This window comes from Trichosurus vulpecula, chromosome 4 (assembly GCF_011100635.1).
Source record: "Trichosurus vulpecula isolate mTriVul1 chromosome 4, mTriVul1.pri, whole genome shotgun sequence".
Taxonomy (NCBI): domain Eukaryota; kingdom Metazoa; phylum Chordata; class Mammalia; order Diprotodontia; family Phalangeridae; genus Trichosurus; species Trichosurus vulpecula.
Window position 1 is genome coordinate 292,786,229 of NC_050576.1, and position 22,541 is coordinate 292,808,769.

Consider the following 22,541-nt stretch of genomic DNA (forward strand, 5'->3'; position numbering starts at 1 on the left):
ATGAAATCTAGTACCATTTCAGGTGTTTGAAAGAAGGAAGAAAAGGCAAGGTAGAAATCCCAGGTCTTTCACTTCTCACCCTATCCCCCTTCAACATTGAAGTAAATTGTTAATTAATAACAGCTGGAACCTATATGGAATTTTTTTTTTAACTTTTCAAAGTGTTTTACAAGTATGTTATTTAATATTCATAACATAGCTATGAAATAGGATATGTGATAATTATAATATAACGTAATTAATATAATTACTGTTATACTTATCTTACTGATGAATATACTGAGGCTCAGAGGTGAAATGACTGGTATATTGTTGTGTGGTGTATGTGTATGGTGTATGGTTAAAAGCTGTCATAAGCAAGATTCAAAAGCAAGTTGTTTTGACTTGACTCTTTTCACCGTGCCATGCTGTTCCCCCATGTAAAAAAAACCCTAAAGGGGCTGTGAGTGGGGAAGGGGTAGTGCTTGCTGGACCAGCTAGACAACATTTTGTACACTAGGCTTCTACCCCCCAATGCATAACTATATCTCCTTCTCTGAAGTATACATGATTTCCAAGAGAATCTTGTTTCCAATATTTGCATTGACTTATCTGTGTTATTCTTTTCTCCAGTAGATGGAAAGCTCCTGGAGGACAGACAGCACAGTGCTTGACTAAACTAGATTTGTGATTTAATTGGTTTAGAGCCTTCCCAGTGAAGAAACTCCTCCCACCAATAGAACTTGGTGACTACTCTACAATTTAGAAAGGTGTCGTCTATTCCACTGTGTTACGGAAGTGCTTGTTTTGTTCCATGAATTGAAAATAAAATAAATTTGTTATATAAATAAAATTAAATTTAATAAAAATAATTAAATATATATAAATATCTAAAATAATATGTAAATAACAAAATAAATTAAATTAAATTTAAAACAGTTAAATGATTTACCCAGGATAAGACAAATATGATGTATCAAAAGAGGGCCTTGAACACTGGTCTTCCTGCTTCAAAGGCTAGCTCTTCATCCAGTACACCATTCAGTCTTAATAAATAATTGCTAATTTTAAAAATGTTTCCTGTAAGAGTCCTTGATATATTGAATTTAAAGTGCCTCCTGTGGGTGCCTATGATCTGTCAGAAACAAATTCAAAACTGAGTATGTCAATAAAGCAGCCAACTTCTGTTTCCTATGTACTACTTTTCACTTTTTCAAAGATATGTATCATGCAACACAATGTTTAAGGTGACACATAACAAGTGCTAAGTTATAGAATATAAATTGGAGTTGTAAATACATTGCATAGATACCTCTAAGGTTGGATAAAATACCAACAGGTAAGGCAATAATTTTCAAGACTGAGGCCTGGAATATGTACCCAGAAGGAAGGTTCATGTTTATTTACACAAAACGAATTGACTCACAGCTGATTTTTAATTTCTCATACTTTGTTTTTCAGCTCAACTTTATTTTATTCCTCAACACTGTGAGGGTCTTGGCCACTAAATACGGGAGAGCAATGCTGTTGGATATGACACAAGAAAACAATACAGGTAACTCTGGGATAGGAATCCGTCAAAGGCTGATGGTGATGTCTCTGTGTAGGAAAAAAATCAGAAATCAAAGAAACAAACATTTGTGAGAAATATCTGGCTGATTAACCTGTCCTCATTTCCTTTGTTTCATGGGTATAGCTGACTGAAAAGTTGGATATATTTTATGAAATATAAATGATGTTTACAAACATAATTATTATTTTTGGTGCATAGCGCAGCAGTTTTCTTTCTCTTAAAATGTTTTAAAGGGACCTACTTTGAATAAATAATGTATTTTCTTGAGTACAAAAACAATGAGCATTCCCTAGAAAGATCAAGATAATGGATTTGCTTTGTTTAAAGTCCTAGAATCTCAATTAGAAGGGCACTGATAGTCACCTGTCTCTGTATATAAAACCTGAATGAGAATCCCTGCTATAATACACAAGTCATCTTCCATTTATTTAGGTGCAGAGGACCCCAGCAGTTTCCTGAAGAAGCCCATTTTACTTTGCAATAGTTAAGCAGCTTTTCCTTAAACCCTCTTACTTTATCATCAGCAATACTTCTATGTGTGTTTTTATAATTTCATTCTTGAGAATTACTATCTTTCCTGGGCCAATTTCCCCTGTTGAAATTTAGTCTGTAAGATCCTATTTGTCTTTTTTCTGAGTACTTGAAATTTGCTATCCCAATCTCGGACTCATGTCAGACTTTTCCCAACTTCTCTCTCCTTAACACGAATTCTAAGAGAGAATAATTGTTTCCTCATCTTTTCCACCCCAACAACCAGTTTTTCCTTTCTGGTGAAAATCAGGTCCAGAACAGAGTTGCACTTATTGATTTTGAAGAATGATATTATTCTTAAGCAAAACAAGAAAGCACTCAGGCATCTGTCCAAATAATTAAAGACTACCATCACTGCAATAGCACCCCTCTGCCCCCCTTTTTGGTCTGTTCCCTGAACACATCGATTTCCACTTTCTGTAGAGATTGCTGATATAGACACCATGATATCAATTGTCGGATAGTTACACTTCATTGATCTTTAATTAAATTCCCTCCACTATGCATTCCCTTCTGGTTCCTGGATTTTCTCATCTAAATATACCTTCCTAATATACAACGCCATTCCAGGCCCACCCCCCTTTTTAAATCTTCTTTTTTTAAGATGTGCCCTTCTAGACTAAAATCTTAGCAACACCTACCTGTGAAGTCAGATTTGCCTCTTGTCATTGGGGTCTATAATTCATCTTTTTTACCTATATTCTGTGCATTTGTGCATAGATTTTGGTCCATGGTTTAAGTATTGCAATAGAGTTTCTTGGATGCTATATCCTATGAATTTAGACATGTCTTTACTGCTAACTTCTCATCCTGCATTGTTGTTATCTTTAGTATTTAGAGTTAGGTGGATATACACATGCAATTTTCTTTCCTTCGTGATCAAATTTGCAAGAAAAACAATTTTGACTATCACTTGTTAAGTACACTATTCCTGGCTAGTAATTTGTGATGCCTATATTTTAACTTGTGGTATAGAAATCCACATCCCATTCTCAATCATAATCTTCTCAACTAGCAGTTCCATTTCCAAATCTACCTTTCTGTTCAGAAGCCCTCACTTTTTAATCTGCATAAGTGATGAAACACCACCTGATATATTCAGTTTCTTGACCAAGACTTCAGAATCTTTAGCAAAGCTTCCTAGATTTCTTTTGCCGATTTCACATTATGTCCACATGCATCCCCAGAAGTGCATATTGACTATTTTGTAAGACAAAACTCAGGTTGTAGATCTTCCACCATGAAGACAGTAGACTTTTATTCTTATCAAGTCACCAAATAGCAGCTCCAATTCCTCTCAGCACCAAGCACCACACCAGAAAGGCAACATGATGTAGGCCAGTACGTATCAAACTCAAATAGAAAAGGGAGGCACTGATTGGTACATAAGGATCCGTATGAGGCCACATAATGACTTAGTTTTTAAATGCAATGTTATCTATGTTTTAGTGTATTTCTATTTATTTCATTAACTCTTTCCCAATTACATTTTAATCTGGTTCAGTCAACGCTTCAGAGTGTTGCTCACTACTTTTTTGGCACCTCTGTTGTAGGGGAAAAGACACTGAACTTAGAATCAAAGAAACCTCATTTTGAATCCTACCTTTTATATTTATCAGCTTTATTACTCTGGGCAAATCATTTAACTTCTCTGCATCTTGGTTTCCTTAACTGAAAATAAATGAGTGAATTGGACCCAGTGACCTCTAAATCCCCTTCAGTTCTAAATCCTATGACCACCACTCCTTTTCTTCTAGATGATCTTTAACTTGACAGCACCTGTGAAGAAACGGTATTTCTTGGAGGATGTCACTGCTTCTTGTTCATGGAATATAACTGCCACCTCTTCAGAAAGAGTCTTGTAATTATTTCCTGCTACTCAGTGGTTCTTCTTCCTTTTCTACCTTGGACCATATTCTTCTACCTCATGATATCTTGCTATCAGAGATATCTTGTTTTATCATTATTATTATTATTATTAGTTTTGTTTTCACTTTGAAGCTCTTGGAGAATTGCTATTGCAACCTGCTTATGGGCTTTCTTCAAATCAAGAGCTATCACTTTTCTTCTCACCTCATTAGCATCTCATTAACAACTTCCTGGTCACAGCCAACTTTCTTCCCTTTCTCTCCTTGACAACTGTCTTACTTTGTGGTACCAATTATCTTCTCATCTTTCTTAAGTTCTTCTCCTTTGTCAGCCCACCATATCCTTAAGTCACTTAGTTCTCTCCCTTTTCCTTGCCTAGTCATTCTTTTTCTTCAGCTCTAACTCATTTTCTGAACTTGGGTCTTCCTCAAATTCAATTTCAGCTCTTTTTCGTGATTCCAAAGTCCCCCAAACACTTTCACCTTTCCTTTTCTGGTCTCTTCTCCCACAAATGTGGTAGGAAATCCAGTAGAACAAGTCTGAGGGTGTACCCCCATTCTTTCAACCTACTTAGTCCAACATAATCTTTCAAGAACCTCCAGATGTGCCGATTATGCTCTTCACCCTTAGATAATGAAGTGAAAAACTTGTATCTTTATTTCTACAATGAAAGCCTTCAAACTAAATAAGAGTTCTAGATCTATCATCAGATTAATGAGGAATTTAGTGAAAAACCCTTAGGAGGACAGATGAAAATGGTATCTTCCTTCCATTTAATAAAACATGAGAGCTTGAAGGGACCTTGGAGATCATTCTAGTCCAATCACATCACTTAACAAATGAGGAAAGTAACTTGGCCAAGGTCACATGCCATCAGCCCTGTTCTGCTTCTCAAGAAATGTTCAAGTGGACAAATAAACGAGAGGGAAAAATAGCCTTAATAAACTTTGGATAGGTCAGTATCTGTAATCAGTCAATAGGGTAATATTTTGTCTGTGAATACAGTAATGAGACCTCTGAAATACAGAGCAAAAATGAAATTTTCTTAACCCTATAGCCCCTCCCTATGATAGTAACATAGTAGCTAATGTAGGTTGAGCTATGGAACAAATATTTGTTCCTTCACTAACTCTTTAGATATGATCTTAACGTCACTTGCAATAAAAATATCATTGGCAGTTTTTAAAAATGTTGCTATACTCCACATCTCATAAAGGGAAGAAAAGAGCAAACAATCTAAAGTTCTGCCTCTTCTTTGCTTACTCTGCTATCTTCCTCCTGATGCCTACCTATGCTCAGTTTTCTCTGCCTTTTCTAACCCTTTCTCCTTATGCTCACATGAAAAATGAAGTCTCAGTGATGCAATCTTAGCTTAAGCAAAAAATTTTAGATTTCATATTTGGTTTTGGATGCTGGATTTTGGGAGAAAACTACCCCACCCCATTTATAAACAGGTGGTTTGTCTGGGGAGTGTTCCTCCAACTAGGACTACAGCCAGTGTTTCTTTTCCTAAGCAGAAACTAGTTGCTACCATACAGATACCCCTTTAAAGAATGCAGGTTCTTTCTACTCTAATTCATAATATAGTGTAGTAGAAAAGGCCCTAGGTTTGAGTGTCAGCTCTGCCATATACTTTCTTCAGCTGGAGGGTCCTCATCTTTGGACTAGATAATCTACAAGATCCCTTCTAGCTCTAAATCTCTGGCTTCCTTCAAGACTCAGCTCAAATGATACCTTAGATAGATGAGCTTTCCCAATCTCCCTTTCACCCCTCTCCAGTTACTAGCACCTTCCATTCAAAGTTAATTTTTATTTGCTTTATATGTTTCTCATATATTCCTATTTATGTATGTGTTCTTTTGCATTAGAATGTAAATTCTTTTAGTTCAGGGACTACTTCTACTTTTATCAGAACTTAGCACAATGTCTGAAACAAAATAACCAATTAATAAATGAGTGTTAATTGATTGTTTGGACCTACAACAAGTATTTCCTCATCTCTTTACAAAGACAACAGCATACTGATCACTCCTGACTTAAGCCTTCAAAATCAAATTATCCATCAGCAGTTAATAAACAAGCATTTATTAAACATTAGTCAATAGTCAATAAATATTCATTAAGCACTTATGTGCCAGGCACTGTGATAATCATTGGAGATACAAAAAGAGGCAAAAGATAGTCCCTGCCCTTAGGGAACTTAAAATTTAATGGGCTACAAGTAGAAAGAATTAAATAATCCCAACTCTAAAGAAATGGCTAACAGGTGAGTAGATATATAAATGTATGCAGAAAGACTACAAAGAGAATAAGTATAAATACATGTAATGTAGTTAAATCCAAGGTAGTTTGGGAGGAAGGATACTAGCAGTTTGGGGGAATCAGTAAAGGCTTCATGTAAAAGATGATCCTTGAGTTGAGTCTTATAGGAAGAGAAACATGGGAAGTGGAAAGGAGGAATGACATCATTCCAGGCATGGGGGATAACCAATGACATTCCACGTTTTTGATACAAATATGTAAGGTGATTATGCTTTTGTTTAACTTCTAATTTGCTCTGATTGGCAATGATTCTTAACTCTTTGTAAGTTACTAAGAAATGTTTATGCCATCATTTGATCTTTCTCCAAGCCTTCTGTTCACTTGCTCTCATCTCTCCCCTGAGATGCCCTTTTAAAAAAATATTGTATTTCTTGTGCCATTGATATAGTCACTGTTCTCTTGTCACTGGTAATTTCATGACTGATCCTTCCTCTGCAAGCCAGTCACTAAGCATATACTGTCAGATGAAAATGCATAGAGAATTAGAAGGGACCAGAAATGGTTATGTTTGGATGGTATGAATAAACTGATGGGTGGGGCGTATGAAGAAAGGATTGATTTTTCATCACTGTACTCTCTATACTGAATATGGAACCCTATTAATTGCTCCACTTCTGAGATCTTATCACCATGTATTCACTGGGGCTTCATCCTACAAACAAAAAGGCTAAAATAGTGAATGGGTGTTTAAGTTTTCTATCCTGGTGCAGTTCTTGATTTGAAAAGTAAATTAATGCATAAAAATTTAGGTTTGTGCTGATACAGGTTAAATTCGTATTTCATTTAAAAATTATATTTATTTCAAAATATCTTTCTTCACACATTGTTTTTCATATAACAAGTGAGGTCATATTAAAAGTAATAATGCATAAATGAAATTTAAAATCTATTTTAATAAATACTTCCCTCTTGAACACTGGTTTCATCTCATAAGCATCGATCTGGTCTCCTGGGAAAGCATCAAAATTAAATAGGAGCACATATATGTGTACAAATTATAATTTCTAAAAATAAATATTACATTCTTATAAACAGTAGTATATTATTTTAAAACTTACTCTAAAATGAAATAAATTAATTCAGATATTCTAAGACTTATATGCTAGGAACAAATAGAAGAATCTATAAAATTTAAGATAAAAGGGTTTTTTTTATTATTTTGTCAGTCCTTTGGCTAGACAATAGAAGGTTGGAATCCTCATCTCTAGAAGAACAAGATATATTTCCAATTCAAACTTACATGGAAAAATAATCCTAACCTTTTTAATAGTTTGAGCATTGAATCATTCAAGCACTGGAAATTAAAATTGTCCTCCTCTGAGTTTTACTTAGACAATGTGTTTATCCACCTTCTTAAGAGGACCCCAATAATTTTAACTTCTTCATGCATTTTGTGATTCTGGCAGGCCTTTCTCTATGAGTACTTTCTTTAATCATTTCATAGGTAATTAATTCCTTCTTATTTGAGCTGTCTGCAAAGCCTGCGTATAATGATGATGTATGCTATGCAGATGTTATGCCTATGTGCAGAGATAGGTCTGCCAAGCAAATCAGCATACTGTTCCTAGGGTGTTGTAACAACTTCTAGGAGATCCAAAGTCAGACCTGGAAAATTTGATCACTAAACTCCATCTTAGTGATAGCCATTAGTGAAGAAGAATGACTGTGGTATTGTGAGGCAAATCTCTCACTTTACTTTTACCAAATTGTCTTGTGCCATTGATATAGTCACTGTTCTCAAAGCAGCCTTGGTTTTGACAAAACACCTCAGAAGGACTTATGATTTCACCCCATAAGAGGGGTTCTAAACCTTTCCTGGGTCATTCACCCCTTGAGCAGTCTGGTGGAACCTGTGGACCCTTTTCTGAATGATATTTTTTTAATTTCCTACTTGGAGGTTAAATTTCAGTTACAGATAAGTGAAAAAATGTTATTAAACAAATCATGATGCATGGATGCAATAGAATAATATTGTTCTATAAAAACAATAACTATGAGGAATTCAGAGAAGTATGAGAAGACAAAGGAAATGATGCAGAGTGATGACAGCAGGATAATATTTTTAAATTTTTAAATTCATAATTGGAAACTAAATTTCTGTTAACAATAAGTGAAAATAAAGGCATAATTTTTCCCCATCAACTTCTCAGACCCTCAAAAGCAATTCACAAACCCTTTAGGAGTCTATGGACTCCAGGTTAAGAATGCCTGCCCTAGAGAGATGGAATGCATTTCAAACACATTATACAAAGATTCTAAGGCACCAAAGGTAAAATTAATGGCATTCCTCTCTGCTGTATTCTATTCAATTAAAATGTACTGAGTGCCTACAAAGTGGCTGGCACTAGAAAAGTAGCAATTAGGTGATATCCCACAGAGAGAGTAAAGCCTCTGATTTCAGAGGGTTTAAAGCCTCTCAGAGATGAGATATAAGATAAAGGGTTAGTATAGGAAAAATCAAACAGTATTTGCATTTATTCCAGAGAGTCCTTCTGAAGAAAGGAGTTCTAAAGACAAATTTTGAATAATGAAAAAATGTACTTTATAGAGCATAAAAGAAGGATATGATGAGGATGAAATAAAGGGACTGGCGGACATGTAAGGTAAATCAGGGTGATCACCAGTAAATATGTATTCAATTGAATTTAAAAAAACATGCTAGCAAAAAGACAATATCAATATATCAAAAAAAATTTAATATGATCAAATTGGATTTAGATCAGTAATAGAAGAATGCTTGAACATTGGAAAAGAGTGAACATAGCCATATTAAAAATAAAAAAATTAAAATACATGATATCAATAGATTCATGAAAAGCCTTTGGCAAAACACAATGGTTATGCTAAAAACCCTCTAATGTATAACCACAGAAGGGCTTTTTTATGGAATAACCTTTTGATGTATGAGTACATCATGTGGAATGTAGAGCAATAACTGACAAATGCTCTTAACAACAAATATGCCAAATCCCCTTTCCTCTAATCTTCTGCTAATTTGTTGCCTTGCAAATTTTCTCTCACTGGGATCAAAAGGCAAAAAATATTAGTTTTTAGTGTGATATATATATAGATATATATATATATAGATAGATAGATAGATATATTAAAACCAGTATATATATGGCATAGAAAAACAGCAATAAATTTAATAGTAAATAAAGGATGCTCACCTTTCTTCACTGTAATTTGACATGTTTCTAAAAATGCTAAGGAGAACAAAAAAATAAGAAAAATCAAAGACACAAACACTGGCAAAGAAGCTATCCATATTTGCTGATGACACCATGATTTGTTTAGAAAACCCTGAAGAATTAGCAAAGAAACTAATTGAAGCTATTGACAGATTCAATAAAGAAGCAGGTTAAAAAATAAATCTATAAAATTATATCAATTCTATGAAGCAATAACAAAATCCAGGAGGAAATAATAGAAAGGGAAGCCCCATTGAAAATAGCTACAAAGGGGTAGCTAGGTGGTGCAGTGAATAAAGCACCAGCCCTTGAATCAGGAGGACCCGAGTTCAAATCCGACCTCAAGCACTTGACATTTACTAGTTGTATGGCCTTGGGCAAGTCACTTAACACCAATTACCACCCCCCCTCCAAAAATAAATAAATAAAATAACTACAAAATGTATAAAATATCTGGGAGTCAATCTACCAATCTAACAATATTATATAATCTAATAAATAGATAGTGCCAGACCAATCAAACTACCAGGAAGATACCTTAAATGGATATGAAAAATAGTAAAATTCATTTGAAAGAATGAGAAATAATGGAGGTGGAGGAGTAGAAATGCATTGTAATAGTGCTTCCAAATTTCAAATTATATTCTAAATCAGTGATAATGAAAACTAGCTGTGCTGGTTAAAAAAATAGCAAAGTAGATCAGTGAAACAGATTAGATAAACTACTATTAGAAACATTCAGTAACCCAATGTTCAAAAAACACCAAAACATAAATTACTTGGTGAAGAACTCTAAGAATTACTATGAAAACTAGAAAGCAGTTTGGCATAAATTAGATTTAAATGAGCACCTTACACCATATACCACAATAAGTTCCAACCTGATATATATCCTAAATGTTAATGTCACAATATTTTTTTAAAACATAGAAGAAAAACATATCTGATCCCTTTTATTTTTGTGTCTAGGGTAGAATTCTTAACCAAATTAGGGATAAATATGATGATAAAAATAGAGAAATTTGATTACATGAAATTGGAAACTTTTGCAACAAACTAAACCAACACAACTATGACAAGAAGGGAAGTAGTCATTTTGAGGGAAATCATATCAAATATTACTGATAAAGATCTTGTATCTAAGATGTGTAGGTAACTAAAACAAATAAATATATAAAACCAAGAGCCCATTCCCTCAAATGGTTACATGATCAAAGAACATAAGCAAATAGTTCTCAAAAGAATTGGAAGCTATCAGTCATGTCACTTTTCCAAATAGCTAAAAAGGGAGGGGAATTAAAATTAAAACAATACTGAGGTATGACTTCACAACCAGCAAAATGGCAAAGATGACAAACACTATCAACATTGGATGGAGCTGTGGAATTGAGACAGAATCAGAAGTGTGAATCAGTACAACAGTATGGAAAGCAATTTAGAAAAATACTGTCACTAAATTGCTGGTAATCTTTGACTCTGAGATCCTATAGTTAAACATATACTCCAATGAGGTTAAAGACATATGGGTTCAACATACAGGGAAAAATATTAAAGGAGGAAGAGGAGAAAGAAGAAGATAAGAAGAAGGAAGGTGGAGAAAGAGAAGGAGGAGGAAGAGATGGAAAAGAAGGAGGAGGAGGAGGACAAATAATTAGCATTTTTATAGGACTCACTTTTGCAAAGTACTTAGAATTGCTATCTCATTTTATCCTAACAACAACTCTGGGAGGTAGGTGTTATTAGTTTCATTTTAGAGGTGAGGAAACGGGTGCAAACTGAAGTTAAATGAGTTGCCCAGGGTCACACAGTCAGTAAGTGTTTGAGGCCAGATTTGAATATAAATATAATAGAGCATTATTGTGCCATGAGAAACAATAACTATGAGGAATTCACAGAAGCATGAGAGAGAGACACAGAAATTGATGCAAAATGAAGACAGCAGGAAAACCATATACCTTATGACAACCAAAATATTAAATGGATAAAAGAGAAATATTTTAAATGAATTCTGGGTAATTATAATGGCCATACTTGGCCTGATGCTTAACCCTAAGTTCAGCAATCATGAATGTTTAGGACAATGAAAAGCATTCATTTACGTGAGTAGCATTACAGCTAAAACTGGTAGGGCTTTTACAAAGAATTTTCCTTAAGATAATTCAGTGAATTAGAGTTCTCATTTTGTAGATAAAGAAACTGGTTTAGAGAGTTGAAATGACATACCCAAATCCAATCTTTTTACTCCAAGTCCTTACTGCTTGAAAAAAAAGAATCTTAATTATTAAGTTGAAGGAATAAAACAAGATTAAGGAAAAGTCAATGATAAGAATTAGAGGAAATGAGAATAGAGTCCACTTTTCAATTTGGAAGTAAAAGGAAGAATGAGAGACAACATAGCTGGGTTGGAGAAGGGATGAGTCAAGATAGATGAGAGAGAGAGAGAGAGAGAGAGAGAGAGAGAGAGGGAGGGAGACTCCTAGCTTCATTAATCAATGCACCATTTCTTTCTCGAGTCATGTTTACTTCAAGATATTCTAATTAATTCTAAGGGGAAAAATTGTTGTCGTTCTTTTTCAGAAAACTTGCGAAGTCTACTTTGGTTCTGATCTTGGTCTTTGGGGTCCATTATATTGTGTTTGGGTGTCTGCCCCATACTTTCACTGGATTAGGATGGCAGATTCGGATGCACTGTGAACTCTTCTTTAACTCCTTTCAGGTACAAAGGACAGAAAGGTGATAAATGTTGGCCAATTCCCTTCCTTTTTTTGCTTCTTTTTGACGAAGGTATATAGCTTAGAGAAGTGAAATGTGTGACTTGACCATGTTCTCACATCTTCTAAGTGGCAGAATTGTGATTTCTTGCAAAGTCTTTTGACTCTAAGTCCAATACTTTTTTTTTCATTATGCCATGTGGCTGTTGGGTATGTTGAAACTCTCAACACTGATTGTTATACCCTGCTGGATGCCATTATTATACCTTTTTAAGTAGCTAAGAATCACAAAAAAATACTCCATAGTCTTTCAATCATAATGCAATTGGAACTAGTGGGAATAAATTTCGAAATAAAATTATGGTTCTACCATAATTTATCTTTATTATTTATCTTTTTTATTTAGATTCCCAAGGAAGAAATAAATACCCCTAAGAAGGAAAAGTGGTATGATGTAAAGAGTATTGAATCTTGAGTTAAATGATTTGAGTTCGAATTCCAACTCTCACATTTACTCTCTATAAACTTTCTAGTTTTTTTGAGAGAACTAGACTAAATATCTTCTAAGGTCTCTTTAAGCTTTAATTCTATGATTTTATGGTCTGGAAAGTTGTGAATCATTTTTATATCGATATATTAAGTGGGTGATAATTTGTTCCTTTCTTTGAATGCTCAAATGCACTAATTACCTGATTCTTCGTTCCACAGGGTTTCTTTGTTTCTATCATCTACTGCTACTGCAATGGAGAGGTAAGTTGAAAACAGCATTCATTAAGGGTGTGACAGCATTCAAGCCACTTCAGAAAGGTGACAATTTTTCCAGTGTTAAGAGATAAAAGAAAGAGGAGTCATTTTCCCTGTAAAACTTTAGAGCAGTAAGTCAAATTCCAATGAAAATTAGCAAAGCTTCGCAGATGCTGATGTTCCTTCATGGTGTTCTACTCAAGTCTAAAGACCTGGATTCAAATCCTGGCTCTGCCATTTACTAGCAGTTTAAGCCCAGACAAGTCCCTTAACCTCCCTGGTTTCAGTTTCTTCATCTGTAAAATGAGAAGATTAGACTAGATGACTTCTAAACTAAGTCTCAGTCCATGAAGCTATGATCTCAAGTTCTCATAATACTGGGGCCATAAAACTTCTCAATTCAATAAAAATATGATTCAGCAAGCACTATTAAGCATCTGCTTCATACAGAGCACAGTGCTAGCATGGAAGGAAATCAGTTAATCTACAAGCATTTGTTAAGTGCCAACCATGTGCTTGTCTAAATGGGACTTGATACCCATCCTCTTGGGATCTAGTGTTGTTTTTGTTGTTCAGTCATTTCAACTGTGTCAAACTCTTTGTGACCCAATTTGGAGTTTTCTTGGCAGAAATACTGGAATAGTTTGCCATGTCCTTCTCCAGCTCATTTTACAAATGCAGAAACTGAGGCAAACAGGGTTACACAGCTAGTAGGTGTCTGAGGCTGGATTTGAGCTCAGGAAGATAAGTCTTCCTGACACCAGGCCTGACACTCTATCCATTGTGCCACCTAACTGCCCATGGAATCTGGTAGATATGTTTAAGTAATGAGATAATTATAACATATGATAAATTCATTTAAGAGGTACAAAGCAGTGGCTAAATGTTCCAAGCACTGACTTGAAACCCTCCAGGAAAACATTAGACAACTTAACTCTAAGGGTATTGAACATTACTTTATGATATCCCATGCATATAAGCTAGGTTGAGTCACATTATTTCTTTAATTAATTTATTTATTTTTAGTTTTCAACATTCATTTCCATAAGATCTTGAGTTCCAAATTTTGTCCCCATCTCTCCCCTCCCCCCCACCCCAAGATGGCATGCATTCTGATTACCACTTCCCCCAGTCTGCCCTCCTTTCTATCACCCCATCTGCCCCATCTTATCCCTTTCCGCTTTACTTTGTGGTAGGGTAAGATAGATTTCTGCACCCCATTGCCTATATATCTTATTTCCCAGTTGCGTGTAAAAACAATTTTTAACTTTTGTTTTTAAAATTTTGAGTTCCAGATTCTCTCTCTTCTTTCCTCCTCCTCTACCCTCATTGAGAAGGCAACCAATTCAATATAGGTTATACATGTGTAGTTATACAAAATACTTCCATAATAGCCATATTGTGAAAGACTAACTATATTTCCCTCCATCCTTTTCCACCCCCCTTTTATTCTATTTTCTCCTTTGACCCTGTCCCTTTTCAAAAGTGTTTGCTTCTGACTACTTCCTCCCCCAATCTGCTGTCCCTTCTATCATCCCTTCCCTCTTATCTCCTTCCCCCCTACTTTCCTGTAGGATAAGATACCCAATTGAGTGTGTATGTTTTTCTTTCCTTAAGCCAAGTCAGATGAGAGTAAGGTTAATTCATTCCCTTTCACCGACCCCGCCCCCTTCCCCTCCATTGCAACAGCTTTTTCTTGCCTCTTTTATGTGAGATAATTGACCCCGTTCTATCTCTCCCTTTTTCCATGTCTCAATATATTCTTTCCTCACCCCTTAATTTTATTTTTAGATATCATCCCTTCATATTCAACTCATCCTGTGCCCTCTGTCTATATATACATATATAATATATATTGTATTATATATATATATATGTATGTATGTATATTGCCTTCAACTACCCTAATATTGAGAAAGGTCTCATGAGTTTAAAATATCATCTTTCCAAGTAGGAATGTAAACAGTTCAACTTTAATAAGTCCCTTATGATTTCTCTTTCCTATTTACTTTTTCATGCTTCTCTTGATATTTGTATTTGAAAGTCAAATTTTCTATTCAGCTCTGGTCTTTTCATCCAGAATGCTTCAAAGTCCTCTATTTCACTGAATACCCATTTTTCCCCTAAAGTATTATACTCAGTTTTGCTGGATAGATAATTCTTGATTAATTCTAGCTCTTTGACCTCCAGAACATCATATTCCACACCCTTTAATCCCTTAGAAGCTGCTAGATCTTGTATTACCCTGATTGTGTCTCCACAATACTCAAATTGTTTCTTTCTGGCCACTTGCAATATTTTCTCCTTGACCTGGGAATTCTGGAATTTGGTGACAATATTCCTAGGAGTTTTCCTTTTGGAATCTTTTTCAAGAGGCAATTGGTACATTCTTTCAAACTCTAGAATATCAGGGGACTTTTCCTTGATAATTTTTTGAAAGATGATGGCCAGGCTCTTTTTTTGACCATGGCTTTCAGGTAGTCCAGTGATTTTTAAATTATCTCTTCTGAATCTCTTTTCCAGATCCGTGTTTTTCCAATGAGATATTTCACATTGTGTTCTATTTTTTCATTCCTTTGATTCTGTTTTATAATTTCTTGACTTCTCATAAAGTCATTAGCCTCCACTTGCTCCATTCTAATTTTTAAGGAATTATTTTCTTCAGTGAGCCTTTGGACCTCCTTTTCCATTTGGCCAATTCTGCCTTTTAAGGCATTCTTCTCCTCACTGGTTTTTGGACCTCTTTTACCATATTGGTTGGTTGAGTCCACATTCTCAAGAAATTCCAACATGTATTTTAATTAGCAAAAACCCTTTACCACATGTTAGCTACCCCTATTACAAACTGGTGATGGGTCAAGTTTAGGTAGTTCTAATGGACTAGAAAGTAACAAAAAACTGGTGGCAAATTATGACCTAAACATTTTAAGGCAATTTCATTACTGATGATCTAGGCTGGGGGAAGCTACAGGTTGTCTCCCTTTCCTATTACAAATCTGATGTAAGCCCTGGAAAAGAAATGATGAAAGAAAAAATAAGCAAATATAACTGTGGCTCCTGTTGGTGCTGGCTAGCTATTTATTCCGCACACAGCCAAGGTTTAGAAATTGACTAGTTCATACTGTGTTAAATTGAAGGGAATCTTATTGAATCTTTGAGGAGAACTTTTGTTTTGTACTTTTGAGATATGTGTATTACTATATGTGTGTTTGTTTACTGTTTTATTTTTCATTTTTCCCCAAGGGGAAAAGGTCTTGGCAAATGTTATTTCAAATGTCATTGGGGTTCATAAGCACTTTAAGAATGGGGTGCACCCTGTATCCCTCTTCTAGAATACATCAGTCTGGACAATTAGCATGATGAAACAAAATCAGAAATCTGAGGATAAGTTCTAACCTAATGAAACCAATTTCTCATTAATGGCTATTCTTAACACCTTCCTTCTTTCTCCCTTTTTCCCCTCCTGCAGTACTCCTCGGGGAAAAAATGATGAGTGTTTTTCACATTGCTAGCTAAAGACTACCCCCATCACATCTATCCACAGTGAGCATTAAGTACACATTATTTACTTGGTGGATTACTCCCCATGGTACCTACTTTCAGGAGATGTTTTCTTCTCTCCACCAATAAGCAATTTCTATTTGGCCCCATACCCACTTTTGGCAAAGAACTTAAAACTGGTCAAATAGTCTTAAAACAACTTTGCAATTTTCACTTATGATTTTAAAAATATGGTCAAATTATTTTGCTCTAGGTTCAAGCTGAAATCAAGAAGACGTGGACCAGATGGAATCTGGCCGTTGACTGGAAAAGGACAACTCCGTGTGGCAACTATCGGTATGGCTCTGTCCTCACCAACATGACTCATAGTACCAGCAGCCAGTCTCAGATGGTGACAAGTGCCCGCCTGGTGCTAATCTCTGGCAAAGCTCCTAGGAATGTCAACAGACAGCCTGACAGCCATGTGAATTTACCAGGATATGTCAGGAGCAACTCAGAACAAGATTGTCTCCATCAGTGGATCAACGAGGAACCCAATGAAAATGAAGAGAAGCAGGTGGATGCCATATCACTAAAGGAGTCTTTAAAGCCAACCGAAACTATCACCGACCCTGAGGAAAACAAAGGTGAAATTGAGGATGCTGTCTAAAGTACATTACACATGCCAGTGCAGGTGTCTGGATTTTGGTTTTATTGTGAGGAAGAAATTGTAGTGATATTCTTTCCTGAGTCAAATTTGCTGAAAGTTTGATGATAAAGTATCAATCCTAAGAATTATCTACTGTTATGAGTGTGATTTAATAATTATGAAAGGCATTAAGTGAAAATTATAAGTAAAGTGTTTATTTCGACATGAAATTCTATTTGGTTTGTAAGAATGTGGTGCCTTACCTAATATGTATGTAGATTTATGTGACTGTGGTATGAAAAGATTTCATTAGATTGGCTCAGTCCCTGCCAGAAGAAGATTACCAAAAGTATATAACTTTTACTCTGCAGTCTGAAACCAAGAAGAAGACCAGATGGCATCTGCCTGAAGGTGATTTTTGCCCCTAAAAGTGAGATATTATTGTGTCTCCCTCTACCCCCTTTAGTGAGCTTTTACCATTGTCTTCATCTGAGCTATACAACAGTACTATTAAGAGAATGGAAAATAATTTGAAAGATCAAAGATCTGAGAAGATGAAGAGCAAATGAGAAAATAAGTTTGCTGAGCTTGGAGAAACAAAAAAAAAATGATGGCCAATTGGACCTAGTTTCTTTCTAGGAATAAGGAAAATTGCTACAGAGCTGGTGCAAGACATATTGCATGACACTTATGCAAACCAGCAATAGCCTAGTGCTTTATTTCTCATGCTCCACTCAAAACCATGACACTGGACGGGGCTCACATAATGAACAGAGCTTTGGAAGCTCATACTGGGAGTGATCATTTGTCTTTGTACTCAGCTGCACTGTTTCAACAGCATTTCCTGAATATTGTAAAATGGCATGTGGAGAAATTAAAAGCTCATTCCTCTCCCCTTTGATGTCTTCTTCTTTAATTTTATGGAAGCCCTGCTGCTTCTTCCATTTTTCCTTCTTGAGATTGTTAGGCATGGACTTCTCCCACAGATGTTCTTACTCATCATTAAATCTCAGGGTGGTTTTTCCTTTAGCTGCCAGTCAACCCAAGCCATAACTACACGGTGGTATTCTGGGGGTTGGTATTATTTTGACCTAAGCAGGCTCCAGCTGGAAAGGCCGCCTCCCCTCACCCCTAGGACCTCATTTATCCAGAATTCCTGCATGCGTCCCCTAAAGATAACTGATTCACAAACTGCTTACTTACAGGCTTTAGAATGAATGATGGTCACAAAGAAAAATAAAAAAAATAGAAAATATACACCCCACCCCAATGTAAGGGGTTTACAATGAAGACACCTGAAAACAGTTGAAAAGCAACAAGTCAACAAGCATTTATTAAGCACTTACTATGTGCCAGGCACTATGGCAAGTTCTGTGTAAGATACATAAGCATATCAATGGTAAAATAAAGAAGCTTAAGCAAAATAAAAAATTGACTTCACTGTAATAAGTATTTAGGCAATAAATAAATACATATAGTGCAAGACTAGAATGCCCTAATGTTCAGTACCATTTCCACATTTCTTTGATTATGTGGGTGTGTTCCAGACAGCATTGGCTACTTCTATACTGTTTACCCCACAACACACATACACACACACACACACACAAACACACATGCCACGCTCTCATTTTGGCAGGATGCAGTGTAATATAATATGATCATGATTCTAGTTCAACTTCATTAGTAACTAGGTATCTAGTCTTCTCAAGTCACTCAACTATCCTCACTATCTCAGTTTCTCCATCTTTAAAATGGGGGTAGCATCTGCCTACCTCAAAATACTTAAGGGTAAATGAAACACTCAAGAAAAAATGTTTCACAAAATAAAAGCATTATAAAATACAAATGGGTTTTTTGTTGCTGTTGTTTTGTTTTTAAACACAAATTTCATGTTTTCTGAATATAACCAAAAGGGTACCTTTGTTCAAACACATATATTTATAAAATATAAATAGAATTTAGTTATAGAATGTAAAGAATCTAAAATTGTGCCTGAATTGGCACCCAAGTTTGAGGACTAAATCCTCAGTAATTTAAGATGTCCAACTAGTGTTTATAGAACCAGTCTAGATGCTAAGGTTAATTTACCTTTACTTTAGGATTCCTCCAGCGTTTCTGCTCTTCTGCCACATCTAGGCCCAGCTTGTCTGATTTTCCTAGAAGAAATAGAAAAATTAAGCTTTTGTGATGTTCCCACTAAACTAGACACCTTCACACGGAAATATCAATAAGTTCCAATGCTTTATTGGTTTAGAAAAAGTAGAAAAATACCAGGTGTGTTGGCCAGTAAGTGTTGGTCTATTTTTATAGTTTAATCCCAGGAATTCTTTCCAAATATTCTTCAGACATGGCATCCTGTCCCATTTTGCTTAAAAGTCTTTTTAAAAGGCACTTAATACAAGTATTTTTTTCAGGGAGTAGTTATATTTAATTTGAACCTGGAATAATTGCACTGAGAAATTTTCTCTGACCCTCTAATGAGTAGACTTGAATTAAATGACATTGAAGGGAAATAAGAAGACACACCGTACTGTTTTTATAATCAGTTTTCAGGTCTCAGCTCCAATTTCTGACACAGGCATGTTTCTGAAATGTTTCTTTCTAAAGCAACAGACTTTCTGCCTTTGGGAAATGCAACAGATGCTAAATGCTAGTGACCCGGTGTGCTGCCTCAGGTCAATCAAAGCAGTCCAGCTATGAATATTTTCCTTGTGAGGCTTGTTTACATGAATATTCCATTCTATTACTGAATTTTTGCATCAGTCAAAAGACTGGCATCACCGATGCTACAATTTCCCATTGTCTATTTCCAACAGGAATAAAAAACTTATTTGGATCAGACTGCTTTCGTTGATATCCATATATTCTAAGCCCTAATTACTCTCTATTTTAGGAATGAGATTGAACCAGTGGAGCTTGGCAAGCAATAGTGATGTTTGCTTCACAAGCTCTGATGTCTATGATCTGTTGCAGCCGGGATATTTGCCTAAGAGCACTGAATTCTCTATACTTTTCAGAAAAAGTTACATATAATACAAGTATGTATCATTTCATCTAAGGGGTAATATCCCAAATAGTATTCTATTCAAGTAGGATTTCCCTTGGAGATTTGGATGTAGTTCTTGCACGTGAAGAATTCTAATGGCCATAAGTAGCTAAATTTGTATCAGCAGTTTGCTTAGTTGCTTCTACAGTTTCCCTCACTTATTCTGAAGCATATTTGTGAGATCCAGAGGTGTTCCAAATTGGGAGTGAATTGTACCTTCCTACTGTTCCCAGAAATTATTGTTTTCTAGCAATGTATTTCAGAAAAATATGGTCACTTCTCCTAATAGCAGGAATGTAAGTTTAATCAAGGATCTAGTAGATGCTTCCTTCCTTTTGTAAAATCATCTCCAGGTCTATTTCTCTAACTTCAACTAGTCTTGGTGGGTGGAGTCCCCAGAAGGCAACTGCCACTCTGTCAAGGTTGCAGGGGTAATTCTGAGGAGCTAAGTTTCTAGGATTGTCACAAGCCCCCATCAATATGCTTCCCATTCATTTTAGTCAGTATGGCTTCAATAAGCTTCTATCAAAAGGTATTTATTATGGTAGTAAAGCAAAAAAAAAATAATTGCTACAAAACATTCTCCACAAAATCTAGCATAAATTCTCCAACAAATACAAGTAGAGTTTGTGGGGAGATGGAGCACTAAATAATGAAATGTGTAGAGAACATTTGTGACAAAAAGAGTACCTCCCAGTTCCTGGCCATGGAGATCAATTTGTGATTTTCTAAATCAATATGCAGCTCACACGGATCATTTCTATTTGAGCTTAACACCACTGGTTTACATAATATCTAAGGTCCTCTCTACCATTAAATTTAATGATATTAATGATGATGACTTATTAGTTCCTTTGGGGCAGCTAGGTGGCATAGTGGATATAGTACCTGGCCTGGAATTAGGAAGACTCATGTTTTTTAGTTCAAATCTGGCCTCAGACACTTAGCTGTGTGACCCTGGGCAAGTCACTTCACCCTGTTTGCCTCAGTTTCTCATTTGTAAAATGAGCTGGAGAAGGGATTGGTAAACCACTCCAGTATTTCTGCCAAGAAAACCCCAGAGTCATGGAGAGTCAGATACAACTTTTAAACAACTTAACAAAAATCAGTGCCTTCATAATAAGTTGGTCAAGGGAGCAGAGAAATATATTTTTCATTGGGGACATAGTGAAGAAAGATGTGGAGAGCTAGATCAAATAAAGTATTATGGTAAAGTTTTGGTCATGCAGCGGGTAATACAGGCTGGGGAAAATGAGAGGAATCCCAAAGGGCAGAAACAGGAGTAACACAGATTAACCTCATCCCTAACAAGATTTTGCCAAAGCCCAGCTCTATTCTTGGGCAGGAAAAAATAAGACAGAATAGGAAAAAATTTTATAATTAGAATTCCCACAAAAGTCTGCTTCCTAGGATACATAGACAACCAATAGATATGTAGATAGATAGATAGACAGATAGATAGATAGAGATTCCCAAAAGATAAATAGTGAAAGGATATGAATGGTTCTCAAAAGAATTGCATGTTAAAGAATGTTCCAAAACACTAATAATAGACAATTATAACTAAAACAACCCTGAAACTTCACCTCACGTCCAGTAAATTTGTAGATATGTGAAAGCACGTAAAGAGACAAAGTTGGAGGAGTTGTAGAGAGGCACACTGAGATGTTGTTAGTTAAAGAAAAATTTGGAATTATACAAATACAGTTACTTAAAATGTCCATGGCCTTTGAGCCATACATTCCACTACTAAGCATATGTACCAAGGAGGTTATTGATAAGAAGAAATTCCTCATAGACAACAAAATTTGCATAGCAGCACTTTTTATGGTAACAAGCAGCTGCCCATTGGTTGGAAAATGTCTAAGAAAATTGTGCTGCATGAATGGAATGGAATGGAGCATTTATTCTGTCGTAAGAAACAATGACCATGATGAACACAGAGATACAGGAAAAGAATTATATGACCTGAAGGAGAATGAAGTATATAGAACAAAGAAAACAATGTATACAGTGACTACAACAATGTAAATGAATAACTATGAAACATTTGAAAATGAACATTAGAGAAGTACAAACAATAAGCCTGACCTCAAAGAAAAGATATGAGAAGACATCTCCCCTTGTCCCTTTGCAATGGTAGGTGTATAGGTGTGGAATATTATACATATTTTCAGGCTTTTTTTGATGTAATGATCAATGTGGTGATCTTTTTTCTCTTTTTGTCATTAAAATATTCTTTCTTAAATGGGATGTCTTTCTGAGAGAGGGAGAAGAGGGGTACTGGGAGAAATTTAGATAATATCAAAATTTAAAAGATACCAACATAATTTATTTTTAAAAGAAATTATTTAAAAAGAGACAACTCCCTACTCATTTCACTTATCTTTAATTCTCTAAATTTCTCATTTTTACCCTCTTTTATGATAAGAATTGCTAAACA

General features: G+C 35.4%; 1 protein-coding gene across 1 annotated transcript in view; it reads left to right on the plus strand.

Annotated features, from left to right (window-relative positions):
• The window catches only part of PTH2R (parathyroid hormone 2 receptor), a 76,919-nt gene extending 59,741 nt beyond the window's left edge, over positions 1–17,178 (plus strand). Inside the window, 5 exon segments of the mRNA XM_036757129.1 lie at positions 1,441–1,489; positions 1,492–1,534; positions 12,043–12,181; positions 12,885–12,926; positions 16,675–17,178. Of these exon segments, the coding sequence (XP_036613024.1) occupies positions 1,441–1,489; positions 1,492–1,534; positions 12,043–12,181; positions 12,885–12,926; positions 16,675–17,070 (669 nt within the window). The 3' untranslated portion in view covers positions 17,071–17,178.
• Positions 17,179–22,541: the final 5,363 nt, after the last annotated feature.